Below are 16,975 nucleotides of genomic sequence, written 5' to 3' on the forward strand. Positions count from 1 at the left end.
ACGCTTGCAGGGCTTTGATTAAATATGTTTTACTTTGTTTAAGCATCACATCGGATTTGCTGAACACTTACCTGAGTGCGTCTGCGCCGTAGCTCTGTACGATCACGCTCGGGTCGGGGTAGTTCTTCTTTCGCTTGCTCATCTTCTGGCCGTCGCTGCAGAGAGAACGTGCATCGTTAATAAACACCGCGAGCAAGCCAAGTGTTTCCAGGTCATTAGCACCACGGGTCTGCCTCCAGGACTTGGCAAAAAAAAAAAAGATTGCCGAAATAAAACCCATCCACAAATACAGTTACATGATGAGCACAGCCTGTGAGAAAAGAGAGGCGGTTACCTTGCGAGGACGAGGCCGTTGACGATCACGTTCTTGAATGGAGGCTTACCGAAGAGTGCGGTTGAGAGCACGAGCAACGTGTAGAACCTTAAAAAAAAACCAACATTCTCATGTTAGAGCAGGTAAAATGAAATGCGCTAGGAATTAATCTACTTTTGTAACACGATATCCGATAAGACGTCAAACACCGAAACGTATTTGATTGTGGGATCTTTAAGAAGCACATCTCATGATAAATTCCCATAATTAGCGCTTATTACTATTTATCATGCTATCACAATGCTGTATTAAACCTGCCCACACACAATTAAAGTCAGCTCGCTTCAATATACGGTACAAACGCCTTAATACTTATAATAAAGATGGTACTTCCTGAAAAACCTGTCCTCGCATTGGTTTTCATCGAAACTTTCATGTATCTGATTCTTCCCTCATCATCTGATGTGACAAGAACATAAGAGACAGAATTTATAAACCGCTTTCTCTTTTCTCTCAATGAATTTCTAGAGTAAACAACATCTGCAAGAAGGTGGTAACATGACATTCTTATAAGGCGTCCCTTTCTTGTCTTCATGATTCTCTATAATTATACATAAGAAAGAGTCTTGGTCCATGTCTCCTTCTTAATCCAGCTCTACAGTGCTGCACCAAATCGTCCTGTTCTCTTCACTGCTATGCTTATAAAAGTCACGATTGTGTCCAAATCTGTATATCACTCAGCCCTCAACCCCAAACCTGATTATTTTAACTAACATCCACAGTCATGTCTTCGTCCTTCCCAAGTCATGATGGTAAACTGCGCCTCCCTATCGTCCCCTCACGCTGCTACGCTAGCTCCCCCTTGTGAAGACTCTTCAGTGTGATAGATGCGAGGTGCTGCTGCATGACTAAAACATTATCCCTCAGTTCTCAAAATCAGAGAAACAAATATAGTATGCAAGAAACAGCATGTTTTTGGCCTAATAATAATAATAAATGTACATTTCAGTTCCCTCTTGCCTTATTAAAAGGATATTTTCATATACATTGACATGATTCTCTCAGACACACTGCTGACAACCTGCGCTAATCAGAAATGCCACTTAATCAGATATGGAAATGCGATCAGCTCATTGCCGGTTAGCTGCGGTATAATTGTGTGTGAAGGTCAATCGATCCCCCTGCATGACACAGCATGTTATAGTGCTGGAGTGTAACAACCGCACCATCCTCTGGTCTGATCGATGCCCTCTGCGATGAAGTCTGCTGGAAAAGTGTCCTCAAACTCGCGCCTGTTCTCGAAAGGGTAGTGCACTTGGGCGTAGGGCATGCTGCCGCTCTCAAACCAGCAGTCGAAGACCTCCGAGACCCTCCTGAGCTCGCCTTTCCCACAGCGGGATGGAATAGTTAAACAGTCTATGCTGTGGACACACACACAGAGGATAGAGCATCACACAAAAACCACTGAGATTTGTGAGATTACAATGCATTTATTTGAATCTTGTGCACAAAATGTACTATATTCATAACCCGACACTAGATCTAGAGATGTGTAGCCTCATAATAATACTCTCCCATAGAACAATTTCCCAGATTTGTGTAATAAAGGATTAATAATATAAATGATATTACAGCACAGTGCTATTAAGATCTGCATTCTGATTGGTCAGAAGGTTTTGAGTTTTCTATAGCAGCTCTGACAGCAGGGCAAGCTGTGACCGAAATCATAGGTTTATATCAATGTGCTCATTCTACTATAGTATTGTTTCTATAGCAACAGCTCTTACAGGGACTAGGATAGGATATGTTCCATGCAAACCAATTTTCTGTAAGGACACCTTCCTGCAAGATGACGTTTATTTAACATTTTTGGAGGAACAGAGGGCTTTAAGCTTTTGCAATTTTCTTCTTCTTCATGGGAGATTAATAAGAGATAAACTGGCTGTTTATAGCTGTGACTTAAATCATAACAGAAACATTTGGCAGACGTTCCAGTTTCGAGATTAAATGCTGCTATAAACTGATTAAAAAAAAAAGTATGTTGTCAGTCTTTAATAAATAGGAAGCTCTTAGTGTTAAATCACTGGGGTACAAGAGGATATTTTAGAACACTGGGGTGAAAACTCAAGCTTCATGTCAGACCACTACACATCCCACCACTCGGTCACTGATTATTTACTTACAGTAGCACATCCTTAAGTCTGTGTCTTAACCAAAATAGATAAGCAGCACATTTTTGACTGCCGTCGTATCACTAATATTAGACAGATTGAAAGTGATTGAGAGATAGATAACCACACAGACAGATGCATATACATGCACAGGGTTTCCAAAAATAACCATGCATTTTTAGTAAAAATGTCCCCTAAAATTTTTATATTGTTAGCTGTTAAGAATGCTTATGATGAAAGAAGAATGCACTGATGGACAATCGTACTCGTGGCTGGATCAGGAAGATCCAGATGTGCTCATGAATGGGAAAGATGACTCCATGTGTGTTCACAAACACATATACGTGCACAGATGTTTATACATACATACAAGTTTACTTTTATATGTGTACACTTATACAGTATGTGTGTATGTGTAAGTGTGTATATGTAAGGTTCTGATGTGATAAGCATGCATGTGTTTCCTTGACAGAAAACGAGAGCATGACATCTTTCAAAAGGGAGATGTTAAATGGGGGAAAGGGGCTTCCAGGTCTTCCATTAATAGTGAAAGAATATGATTCGTAACTGCCATTCACTCCAGACTCATAGTCTAATTTTAACTGGAGAGGAAAATAAAGATTATTTCTTGCAGTCTGCATTAATGTGGAGCTTCTACAACAAAAATAGTCTGGCAGTAGCAGCTATAACATAAGCCATAATAGGAACTAAATTGTTTTGTAATTGTTCCAAAACATTACCTCTAACTATAAATGAATGAAATCTATGATGTGGTTCTCACATCATTTCCTACAACAGCATGCCCCGTCTTTCATTCCTCACATATTATACAGAAATCGATATGGAATGCTATTATCCTAATGACGTTATTTACCTATTGCCCACTTTTATAAATAACAGCATCAGAAATGTTTGAGATACTGAGCTCACTTAAAGCAAGACATCAGCAATGTTCTTCTTCACACGTCAAGCTCGTCTTGGCTACGGGAACATTGGGAACATTCATTTTTGCTCAAATGATTGCTTTCCTGAGCTATATTTGTATTGAGGAATGAGCATGATCATGTGACTTACGTTTCTCTGTGCAGATCTGTAACCTTCACTCCAGTCAGCTGCTCCAGCTCCGCAATGGAGCCCACACACACCACCTGAGCAGAGGCACAGAAGCTCTTCATTTACAGATCTGACAGTAACAGTAACACACATGTGGTAGGCTGTAAAAATACACTTCCTAAAATATCTGGGTGATAAGCTGTATTTTTTTTTCTTCTTTTTTTCATGGGTAACACTAATACGCTCAATTTTTCCACCGGCGCAGGATTCACACTTCCAATTCTGTCCTTGTAGACGTAGGAAACTGAGCTATTTTTTTCCTGCCAAAGAACACCAAGCAGAAGCAAAGCAAAGCCTGGATTCGATACTAAATCTGTAGATTCACACAACTTCATAAATAGCACATTTTTTTGAAATCTTCTTGTCCCTATAAATGAAGGTGGACCAATTACAGTCATTTCATTACAGGCTATGAGGAAGAAAACACAGTTAATGAAAGTAAATCTTAAACCAGGACACTATGACTCCACATAGGAAAGGAAGTTTATGCACTCTGAAAGTGTGTTAGCCCTCTTCTGAAGTGTTAAGGTTGGGCTATTGTCCCTGTTCAGGTAAAATGGCCCAGTTAGTGCTAGAGAACGACAGAGCTCCACTTTCTGGCCTAGCGAACGCTCTGGGAGTCCGGGAGCACTCCAGAGATTGGCGCTTGGAAACAACTCATTACGCTATTTTCAGGAAGCAGGTCGTTGTCCTTATTTTCCAAAGGCCCAACTCAGCCTGCAAAGACGCCAACAACCCAATTCTGAATTCACATAGAGCCGGTAAGCTTAAATGGCCATTAGAGTCATTAATAATCTTAAATATTCTAAGAAGATTTAAACTCAGGTCGGTGTTAGAGTCGTCAGTGGCTTCGTCTGATGGAGAAGGTGACAGAAAAAGAGACCCATAATGATCCCTTTAAATTAAGGATATTAAAGCCTGTTAGAGTAAAACCTTCAAGATCAAGGTTGAAACGCTTCCTGAGGAAATCATTTACATGCATAACAGTCGTTGCACACTGAATAATGACTTACATCTGCAATATTAAAAGTACAATCTACAACTTTCTACATCCATTACTCAGTGATGTGAAAAACAGACAAGTTTTAGTGAAATATTTAGAGTATATGTAGTACACAGGCTTACTCAAAGCTAGAGACCTGTGACTGACTTCAAAATTTAAAATAAAAAAAACTCCTTCTCACTATACAAATAATATAAAATAGTACCACAAGTCAATTATAAGAAATCTCTTAGAATAATTCCAGCACAATTTTATACTTATATCTAGCCTATGAAAATCTCCAAATTCCGTTCAAGCTACGTAGAGAAATTTCAATTGAACCTTTGTAAGTAAATGTAATATAAATGCATTTAGATACGGGATGAAATACTGTATAATGTGTATAAACACAGAATGATGTGAAAAAACAAGAACCATTCAATGAATGACAGAAAGTCTACAGTAACTCAAACAACCAATCTTTACATTCGCAGTGAGTAGAAAAGCATCTCACAACACATCAAACCTACACCAACAGAATAAAAAAAATGCATGTGAGGCTACAGTGGGCACAGGCTCACCACTGGATCATTAGGACATGTATTATTAGGAAATCATTATTAATTGCTTGTTACAGACCTCCTCATAGTCATCGCTGACCCACAGAGGAATTGGCGTCCCCCAGTAGCGGTTACGAGAGATGGCCCAGTCTCTAGCATCTCTCAGCCAGTTACCAAAACGCTTCTCCCGCACAAACTCAGGAACCCTGGAGAGAAAAATTCAGAAAGAAATTCAAAAAGAAATTCAGAAAGAAGTTTAGAAATAAACTGAGAAATTAAGAAAGAAATTCCAATTCAGAAAGAAAGAAATTCAGAAAAAAAGAAATTCAGAAAGAAAAAAATTAGAAGGAAATTCAATAAGTTGTTTAGAAATTCAGAAAGAAATTCAGAAATAAATACAGAAAGAAGTTGAGAACGAAATTCAGAAATACATTGAGAAATTCAGAAAGAAAGAAATTCAGAAAAAAAAAGAAATTCAGAAAGAAAAATTCAGAAAGAAATTTAGAAATTCAGAAAGAAATTCAGAAATAAATACAGAAAGGAATTGAGAAAGAAATTCAGAAATAAATTGAGAAATTCAGAAAGAAAGAAATTCAGAAAAAAAGTAAATTCAGAAAGAAATTTAGAAAGAAAGAAAGAAAGAGAATGAACTTGGGAGAGAGGGGAAAAACACAAAAGTATCAACATAATGTCTTCACATCTTTAACATGATAAAACCAGCAGGGATTCAAAAACTAAGATGAAGAAATTACTCTGATGGTAAAAAATGAATATATTATACAACATGATGTTAATACCAAATAATGCCTCAAGTTGAGCATGAAGCATTTCTATTAAAATAATAAAACAATTTAATACTTAAGCCAAATTGGGTCAGAATTCCACCATGACATGTCACTTATTCAAGCTCACTAGAGAAATTTGAACTGAACCCTTGAACCCGCTGAATATAAAGCTGATATGAATACATTTAGATTGATTCTGGCTGGAAGACTTAAACCCAGAAAACAAAAGGGCTTCAACCTTCAGCTCTCTGCTTTATGCTTCTATTGTCTGAATAAAAATCTGCCAAGGGAATTTCAGCACATTTAAATGATAGATTTCTAGAGATAATGGCAGCTAGGCTCTCTTCCAAACAGAATGAACAACTAAAAACAGAAAAGTGATGACAAGACTCCACTCACTCACACACACTCTCACACACACACACACACACACTCACTCAATAACACATTCACTAACACACACACTCACTCTCATAAATACATACACTCACTAACACCCACACTCACACAATCATGCAATCAGTCACGCAATCATTCAATCACCTACTAACACATACACTCACTAACACCCACACTCACTCACAAACACACTCATGCATTCACTCATGCAGTCATTCACTAACACACTCACGCAATCACTCACTAACACACTCACTCATTCACTCACAATCACTCAGACACTCTCACACACTCGCTCACACACCCACTAACACATTCACCCACTCACTCACTAACACACACTTATTACATGCGCGCACACACACATACGTGCACACACACACACACTCGTGCACGTACACCGCCCATGTAAATCTCACCCGCTGAGCAACAAGCTCTTTATTCCCGTTTGTAAAATCGGATCTTATTAGGCAGGCAATAGATCACTTTAATGATATTTCCCCTGTCCCTCGCTGTGCCCTGCTGGACTACATGTAGAATGTTAAGTGTGCTGCCCTGTGATAGATACAGGAGGCTGTTTAACACCCATGAGAAAGAGGGCACTTTTAACCCAGATGATCGTGTGTGACCCACATAGCTGACTATTCTAATCTTTTCCTGCTATGACTCTGCAGAATACAGAATAAGAAAACGCTGAGAAACAGCAAAAAAAAATAAATCAATCGATCGATATTTAAAATCAATATTAAACCACATGCTACATGACCGGCATAAGGGTGTGTACACACACAGTCACGTCATTTTTTAGCTTCCTGTAGTAACATTCTCATGCAGCTGTAATGCAAAGTGCTAGATTTGGGTTCAGGCAAGGGGAAATCGACCAACCCCCACCCCCACCCCCCACATGGCCCGTGGTGAACACCATGTACTTCAGCTCTGTGTAAAACACACTCACTGGAGAAACTTTAATTACAGCATTGGCCATGCATGAGTCACTCAGTATGCACGGTGCGAAAGTCTGCTAAATATACAGAATCTACAAGTTACACAAGAAAAGTTTAGTGAAGGCCGCAAGTGCGGGCATATTGCTGAGTAGGAGAGGAACACCATGCTATTATCTCTGTTTAGTGCTCCAAATATCTGCATTGTAACCGAAACCTGAAGTGGGCGTGGCTTAAACCGGAAGAACTTTTTATTTATTTATATTTATATATATATATAAATTTAAAAAAACACGAGAAGTAGAAACGGCAGCATCATGGTGTTTACATTCTGGACAGTTCTGGACAGTTCCTCAACCTCAGCTTTATTACTTAATTGGTTTCTACTAACCATTGGCGAGTTACTCATTATATTTGCTGTAATTTTAGCCTAATTTGACCCTAATCAAGCAGTTGCTGAAAGATGAATGCTGTGAAGGCATCACAACAATGCCGTATGTTCACGTTAATGAACTTTGTTTGTTTAGCTAGCTTTCCAATTTGCTTGCAGTGAAGTAAAAGCCTTCTACTTGCACAATGGTCCCAAGATCTTACTCCTGTTTCAAACCTCGAGTCTTTGTTCAGAACAAAACATCTGTTATTTCCAAAACAAAATAAAAATAATCACATTCGGTTATATCCCAATTACTCGTATTACTGGTCAGCGTCACTGCTGCTGGTGTAATGAACACTGAGGTCTCTTCCAGCTAAGCTGATATTATTACTGGTTTCACTGGCATGTGGTTACCCCACTGCGGTACTACAGTGTTCTTTATATGTTAACCACATCACAAATAGCATTAGCGCAAACAAAATAAGTAAACCTCAGACCCAATACATAGTGTATAAAGTGTTATTTCAGCTCCAGAGAGTGAGAATAAACGGGGCGGTCCAAACCTGCAGCACGATCTCATCATTACGATGCTCTACGCGTCCTCTTCCTCTATCTCTCTGTCCTTGCCGGTGATTAATTTCAGAGCGGCAGCCACATTAGAGCAAAATGGCCTGAATGCAGACTCATGGGAAATAAAGCACGCTAGCCAGCACCTGAAGCACAAATGTGAACTTCCAAGTCTACTTTCTAGTCACTTAGAGGATGTTCAAATTACGCTTAAACGATGTGTCCTTTTTAGGTCTGTGCAATATTCTCGAGATGCATTATGCAGCAGTGTATGTAGTCGACATTCTGTTATTCATAAAGGCAATTTAAAGACTAGGGTTGGCTAGGACACTGGAAAAGTATGAATGGTATAATATTACAGTACTGCAATTATTAGAACTTGTACCAATGTTGCAAGCAGACTACATTAAAACAAACACAACAAAATTCATTCATCCACCTCTTAGTGGCAAAGGCAAAAAAAGTGTGCATTTTACAAACAACCAAACATACACCGATCAGGCATAACATTATGAGCAGTGACAGGTGAAGTGAATAACATTGGTTATCTCCTCATCATGGCACCTGTTAGTGGGTGGGATATATTAAGCAGCAAGTGAACATTTTGTCCTCAAAGTTGATGTGTTAGAAGCAGGAAAAATTAGCAAGTGTAAGGATTTGAGCGAGTTTGACAAGGGCCAAATTGTGATGGCTAGACGACTGGATCAGAGCATCTCCAAAACTGCAGCTCTTGTGGGGTGTTCCCGGTCTGCAGCGGTCAGTATCTATCAAAAGTGGTCCAAGGAAGGAACAGTGGTGAACCATCATTGATGGACGTGGGGAGTGAAGGCCGGCCCGTGTGATCCAATCTAACAGACAAGCTACTGTTGCTCAAATTGCTGAAGAAGTTAATGTTGGTTCTGATAGAAAGGTGTCAGAATACACAGTGCATGATGGGTCAGGGCTATTTAGGTAGCAAAAGGGGGATCAACACAATATTAGGTAGGTGGGCATAATGTTATGCCTGATTGGTGTATGTCTCCACTGCATGTGTTCTGAGGTCATTTGAGAATCACTGCTGACTGGACCGTCTTGAGAGGTTTTTGCATAATAGGCTATATTCTGCTACTGTATATCAGGACATTTGACATGACGTGGAACTACACCACCCCGGTGTCCTCATAGCTAGCTACAGCCATAACCAGAATTAGATAGATAGATAGATAGATAGATAGATAGATAGATAGATAGATAGATAGATAGATAGATAGATAGATAGATAGATAGATAGATAGATAGATAGATAGATAGATAGATAGATAGATAGATAGATAGATAGATAGATAATTTTCTGTGACCTCTAGCCTTAAGCTCGTAACATAATTTTTTGCATTTTTTGCATTTTTTGCATAGGACTGCTGTATCATTTGGACAGTTTATTATATTAGTAAGACATACACTGATCAGGCATAACATTATGCCCACCTGCCTAATATTGTGTTGGTCCCCCTTTTGCTGCCTAAACAGCCCTGACCCGTCATGCACTGTGTATTCTGACACCTTTCTATCAGAAACAGCATTAACTTCTTCAGCAATTTGAGCAACAGTAGCTCGTCTGTTGGATCGGATCACACGGTCCAGCCTTCCCTCCCCACGTCCATCAATGAGCCTTGGCCGCCCATTACCCTGTTGCCGGTTCATCACTGTTCCTTTCTTGGACCACTTTTAATAGATACTGACCACTGCAGACCGGGAACACCCCACAAGAGCTGCAGTTTTGGAGATGCTCTGATCCAGTCGTCTAGCCATTACAATTTGGCCCTTCGTTAAACTCGCCCAAATCCTCACTCCTGCCCATTTTTCCTGCTTCTAACACATCAACTTTGAGGACAAAATGTTCACTTGCTGCCTAATATATCCCACCCACTAACAGGTGCCATGATGGTGCCATCATCAGCGTTATTCACTTCACCTCTCACTGCTCATAATGTTATAGCTGATCGGTGTATGTGTAATGTAAGAGACTAAAAACAAAAGAAATATACGCTTTGCACAGACTGACCAGTTTATGGAGAAGATTTAAATGTGACATACACACAGAAAGAACAAGATCCTTGTTTGGGGTTAAAAACTTTAACTCTAATCGCTAGTCACATATTTAGAATCTTCTACACCCAATTTACATTTAGAAATATTTACACACAATTAAATAATAAAAAAAAAGACAGAGTTTAAACTGCTGAAGTGAATTTCAATCTCAGCTGAATAAGGATTAAGTCAAGAAAAACACCAGGAAATAACACAACTCCTCCATACTCCATAGTAGTGGCAAATACTGTAATAGTATGTTAATTAACAAACAGTCTCACCAGTAGCATTTGCTGTTGTTTTCCAGAAGTTTATCCACCATGTTTTCGACTCTCACAAACCAGCTCGGCACTGCCTTGTAGATCAGCGGGGTATCAGACCTGTTCAGAAAAATACAGGAATTATACCTAATTGCAACAACATCGGTATCAGGTTATTTAAAGCACAGTATGGAAAGGATATTTTAACTGCAGCATGATAGATGGAGGGGTAAAATGGGTGGATGTTTCACTGGAGACAGCAAACTATCAGAGCTTTAAAACTAAAATGAAAAATCAAATAAAAAACCTTCATGCCCCATACATAGCCTAGAATATAGGGAGAAAACTTTATGCAATAAAATTATTATTATTTATCTGATGAAATTACAGTATATTAAGATTTTCTTACTTTGGCCATTTCATACTGTAACACTACTTCTGTAACACCTTTAAATAAAGAAAAGACTGATTTTAATAAACTTTTGTACTCATATACATGACATATACTCACCGTCCACTTAATTAGGAACACTGATACACATGCATATTTCTGCAGATATCTAATTACATTACATTTACAGCATTTGCTAAGATCCCCTTATCCAAAGCATCTTACATTTTGTACAACTGAGCAATTGAGGGTTAATAGCCTTGGGAGTCGATCTCACAACCTTCCCATCAGTAGTTTAACACTTTAACCAGTATGCCATTATCATAAAGTCATCCAATCATGAGGCAGCAGCACAAGGCATAAAATTATGCAGATATCAGAAAAGAGAGAAAATCTCTGTGATGGTTGTTGGTGCCAGATGGGCTGATTTTAGGTATTTTAGAAACCGCTAAACTCCTGGGATTTTCACACAGAACAGTCTTCAGAGAGGAATGGTACACTGAGCACTGAGTGAGTGACAGTTCTGTGGGAAGAAATGCCTGGTTGATGCAAGCGGTCAGAGGAAAATGGTCAGAGTGGTTTGAGCTGCCAGGAAGTCTCCATCACCTCATATCACTGTAGTTTCAGATCTTTTTTTTTTTTTTTTTAACAATGAAAGAAAGAGTTTTATTAGAACATGTTCAACCATGCCCAGGCAAGGGTTTTTTTGTGTGTGTTTACTTAATAAGATGCAGTGTGAAATCAAACAAAATACCAAATAAATATATAAATAAAAATAATTTTGCTCTGAATTGGACTAATAGATGTGTTCGCGCCCCAAAATACAGGCTTGTTAGCAGAAAATTCTGGAGATTAGCTGAATGAGATCGGAATCGCGTTCGTCGAATCCAGCCGCTTTTATAAAAGGCTACAGATGCAACATCTTTTCTCCTGAGCTGCAGTTCGTCCTCAACTTAAACAGCAAGTGGCAAATTAATGAGTGTGCAAAGTCTAATATCAGACACGTTAATCAATAGTGAAGAAGAGGTGATTAAGTGCTTGAGACAAGTTTAGGATGAGGCTTATTGTGAGTGCTGAGGCAGCCGTGGAGGTATTGAGCAGGATATGCTAATGTTTAAACGCCCTGCTTTCCTCATCAATGCGTTTCTTTATGCAGCATGTGGCGCTGATTTAATGATGCTTAAACCAGCAAGGTCACACACAGGGAGACTTTTTGCACAGACTTCTGGGAAACATTTGCAAGTGATGAAGTGGAGATGGACTGCCTGGCAGTTGAATGATTATTATAGTATTTTATATATATATATATATATATATTATATATATATATATATATATATATATATATATATATATATGCACACACACACACACATATACATACATATATATATACACATATATATACATATATATACACATATACACTATATTGCCAAAAGTATTCGCTCACCTGCCTTGACTCGCATATGAATTTAAGTGACATCCCATTCCTAATCCATAGGGTTCAATATGATGTCGGTCCACCCTTTGCAGCTATAACAGCTTCAACTCTTCTGGGAAGGCTGTCCACAAGGTTTAGGAGTGTGTTTATGGGAATTTTTGACCATTCTTCCAGAAGCGCATTTGTGAGGTCACACACTGATGTTGGACGAGAAGGCCTGGCTCTCAGTCTCCGCTCTAATTCATCCCAAAGGTGTTCTATCGGGTTGAGGTCAGGACTCTGTGCAGGCCAGTCAAGTTCATCCACACCAGACTCTGTCATCCATGTCTTTATGGACCTTGCTTTGTGCACTGGTCCACAGTCATGTTGGAAGAGGAAGGGGCCAGCTCCAAACCGGTCCCACAAAGTTGGGAGCATGGAATTGTCCAAAATGTCTTGGTATGCTGAAGCATTCAGAGTTCCTTTCACTGGAACTAAGGGGCCAAGCCCAGCTCCTGAAAAACAACCCCACACCATAATCCCCCCTCCACCAAACTTTACACTTGGCACAATGCAGTCAGACAAGTACCGTTCTCCTGGCAACCGCCAAACCCAGACTCGTCCATCAGATTGCCAGATGGAGAAGCGCGATTCGTCACTCCAGAGAACGCGTCTCCACTGCTCTAGAGTCCAGTGGCGGCGTGCTTTACACCACTGCATCCGACGCTTTGCATTGCACTTGGTGATGTATGGCTTGGATGCAGCTGCTCGGCCATGGAAACCCATTCCATGAAGCTCTCTGAGCACTGTTCTTGAGCTAATCTGAAGGCCACATGAAGTTTGGAGGTCTGTAGCGATTGACTCTGCAGAAAGTTGGCGACCTCTTCACACTATGTGCCTCAGCATCCGCTGACCCCGCTCCGTCAGTTTACGTGGCCTACCACTTCGTGGCTGAGTTGCTGTCGTTCCCAAACACTTCCACGTTCTTATAATACAGCTGACAGTTGACTGTGGAATATTTAGGAGCGAGGAAATTTCACGACTGGATTTGTTGCACAGGTGGCATCCTATCACAGTTCCACGCTGGAATTCACTGAGCTCCTGAGAGCGACCCATTCTTTCACAAATGTTTGTAAAAACAGTCTGCATGCCTAGGTGCTTGATTTTATACACCTGTGGCCATGGAAGTGATTGGAACACCTGATTCTGATTATTTGGATGGGTGAGCGAATACTTTTGGCAATATAGTGTATATATATATATACACATTTATTTATGTATATATATATATATATATATACATATATATATATATATATATATATATATATATATATATATATATATATATATATATATATATATATATATATATATATATATATATATATATATATATATATATACATACATATATATATATTATATATATATATATATACATATATTATATACACATATATTATATACACACATATATATATATATATATATATATATATATATATATATATATATATATATATATATATATATATATATATATATATATATATATATATATATACATATATATATATACACATATATATATATATATATATTTGAATTTGAAATTGCTTGTAGTGAACAGTCACAGTGTTTCTGTTGCGACGTTTTCCTCACATGGACAGTTTTACTGTACAACTGATGTGATAGTAATCCATTGTGCTGATGGATGAACTTTAACCCATGGCATCAGGATCCGTTTCGTTACTGGGATCTCCTCCATGAAGATTTTTACTTCAAAACAATTTAATTTTGTTTCTTTGGTGTGTTTTACAATTGTCGAATTGACAAAGCAGCTTTAAAGAACTACACAGTCAGAGCCAGAGGCAACAGTGGTGAGCAAAACCTCGGAGACGATGAGGAAGAAACCCTGAGAGGACCCAGATTCAAACAGGAAGCCATCCTCACAGCGGATAGTCCGATTAACTCTTTAACTGAATACTATAAAGTCAAACGGTATTACGTGTGCTGGAAAGATATGATGCAAGAGCATCGTAGTCTTCATGATCACGGCAGCAAGTACAAATCTATAGAACCAACAGAAGTCTTGTGTATAAATTGTGCAAATTTTCAAACTACGTTCACACACGCAGTGATTTCATCGCTCCGAGAAGGCAGTCACTGTACTATGCAGTCTCCAGTAGGTGTTCCCACCCCTGGTTGCCATAGTAACACGGGCAGCAGAACTAGCATTCCACTTTTGATGACAGGTGAGTTTTTCTTGCCGCTTAAATAAATCATTCTCGAGGGAGAGCGATTGAATATGTATATATTGTATATAAAATTCACCGGTATGAGATGAAGGAGAAGTGGAGTGTGAGATTTCCTACTGCGGTTGTCTATCTGGAGCGAAAGAGCGACCCTGAAGACGGATCACGTGTACTCTACTGTCATCAATCCCATTGGTAGTCGCTGCACCAAGTCTTCGCATAAAATTAAGCAGAAGTCATTGGACACGCCCACATCAAGTCATGGTCGCTGGTGTTGCTGGAAGTCAGCAGCTCTCAATGAAAATGAATGATCTCCGGTAGCTTCGTCCCTGTGAGTCGCCGTATGTGTGAACGTAGCTTCAGGGTATCCATATGGCAGCATCCACAGGAGCATAAAGCAGTATTTCTATTTATATAATGCTTACAGGATATGATAATAGCGAACACATTATTCTGTGTGGCTAAACGTCGGTGTACTGCAGCCTTCCAAATTCCCTTCGTTGTAATTAACATCAACTGCAACAATTCGTTCATGGTAATGAATAATATAAATAGTTCAAATAAATAATTGAAGAAACCTGCGGCTAAAATAATAATGAAAAAAAAAAAAAATTGGAAATAGTTTTTAATCAACTTTGAGTTCAGGTTTTCATTCCCCCTCAGCAATTGTGAGACCTGAGACTAAACCGACTGCTAATCACAGTTAAAGTCAAGGTTTCCACTGGGGCTGAAATTTGATATAGTCCGTAATCCAGACCTACTTCAACTACGGTCGCCTTCGTGCCTTCCAGATTCCTCCTGATACTCTACTTCTGCTTGGAGTTTTTACACTTGTGACTCACTCAATGCAGACAGCATTGCAGCATCAGATCCTGCACCAGTGGGCTTGTGGGATAACGTCGTCTCACAGGTCATCAGAATTGATTTGGTGAATCGTAACCGATATCACCACCACAAGCACAACCAAGTGTATGGAGAATGCACTGCACTTTTCTTTATCGTTTATCACTTATTGTCCTGATATCAGTCGCTGATTATCCATGTACTGTATGTTCTGTATATGTGAAGTATATATCACACTGTATGACTGTAAGACACTGTTTACATTGACCCCTTTCTTTTGCACAAAGAAATTTTGTTGTAGAAGTGTGCTTTAATCATCAAGACCATAAACCTGCAATTAAGATGTTCACAATTTATTCCTTAGATCAGTGAATAAACTCACCTGTGCCTAAAATGTGCTGCTGTAATCATAAAGACTGTCCTGTGCTCATGCTAAGACTCTGGTTTAAAATATACTGATATACCTTTCAACACACTCAGTTCTGTGCTTTCAGAGTACAGAGTTATAGAAGAGTGATGGTTTATAATCCCGCTATCTGGGGTCACTTAGATACCTTTCAATGTTTTCCTGTCATCTCAGGGAGATTTCCCCTGCTCGTTAGGCAGCTATATCTCCCCCTGGATTTCTGTGAAGCTGCTTTATGACAACGTCTATAGTGAAAATGCGTCTGTACAAATTTTTGCTCTTATTTTCTTATAGTCATCCAGCAGATTGTTAGTGATGAGCAATTACTCTTCCAGCCTAAGCTGTTCTTTAGCCCATTATCGTAGTCCTGGTCACATTTTGCTAGCTTACTTTACATTAAGCACACTGATTTCGACCAGATCATCATTTTGTGTTTGTTTCTATAAGGAATTTTCCATGGCCATGGTATACTTTTACACCTACTCAATTCATGCATTCAGTTATTTAATTAGTGGCAGATAAAAATCATGGAGTAATGTTCACTTGAACTGTCAAAACGAGGGGGACAAATGTGATCTCAGTGATTTTTTACCATGGCATGTTTGCTGATGCCAGGCAGGCTGGTTTTCTAAACTGCTGATCTCCTGGGGTTTTCACACACAACAGACTGCAGAGTTTACACAGAATGATGCAATAAAGAAAAAACTGCAAGTGAGTGATGGTTCTGTTGGTGGAAAAACCTTGTTGATAAGACGGGTCAAAGGAGATTATTTCCAGCTGCCAGAAAGGATAGGGAAACTGAAATAATCACTCTTTATAACCTTGGTGAGCAGAAAAGCATCTCAGAAGACATAAAGCATCAAATACTTGAGGTGGATGAGCGAAAACAGTAGAAGACCACAAACTGGACAGCTGAAGACTTGAAATCTTTGCATTTTGGTTAAGTCTGTGTCCTTTTGTAGCCTCAGATTCTGAGGTGTTTTTCAGCTCACTGTGATTATAAAGAATGCTTCTATGAGTTCCTGTTTTCATGAACCAGTCTGGCCATTCTCCTGTGACCGCTCTCGGGCGTTTCCAGCATCAGAACCGTCACTCACGTGATGCTTTTTTGTTTTTGCACCAT

The 16,975-nt window shown here is 39.1% G+C and overlaps 1 protein-coding gene across 1 annotated transcript in view; it reads right to left on the bottom strand.

The window, feature by feature from the left end:
• The window catches only part of iars1 (isoleucyl-tRNA synthetase 1), an 84,322-nt gene that overhangs the window by 38,841 nt on the left and 28,506 nt on the right, over positions 1-16,975 (bottom strand). Inside the window, exons 13-18 of the mRNA XM_058373448.1 lie at positions 10,553-10,651; positions 5,219-5,345; positions 3,559-3,632; positions 1,540-1,734; positions 335-421; positions 72-155 (exon numbers count right to left, since the gene is read on the bottom strand). Coding sequence (XP_058229431.1) covers positions 72-155; positions 335-421; positions 1,540-1,734; positions 3,559-3,632; positions 5,219-5,345; positions 10,553-10,651 — 666 coding nt within the window. The remainder of the gene's footprint in view (positions 1-71; positions 156-334; positions 422-1,539; positions 1,735-3,558; positions 3,633-5,218; positions 5,346-10,552; positions 10,652-16,975) is intronic.

This window comes from Hemibagrus wyckioides, linkage group LG21 (genome assembly GCF_019097595.1).
Source record: "Hemibagrus wyckioides isolate EC202008001 linkage group LG21, SWU_Hwy_1.0, whole genome shotgun sequence".
Classification (NCBI taxonomy): Eukaryota; Metazoa; Chordata; class Actinopteri; order Siluriformes; family Bagridae; genus Hemibagrus; species Hemibagrus wyckioides.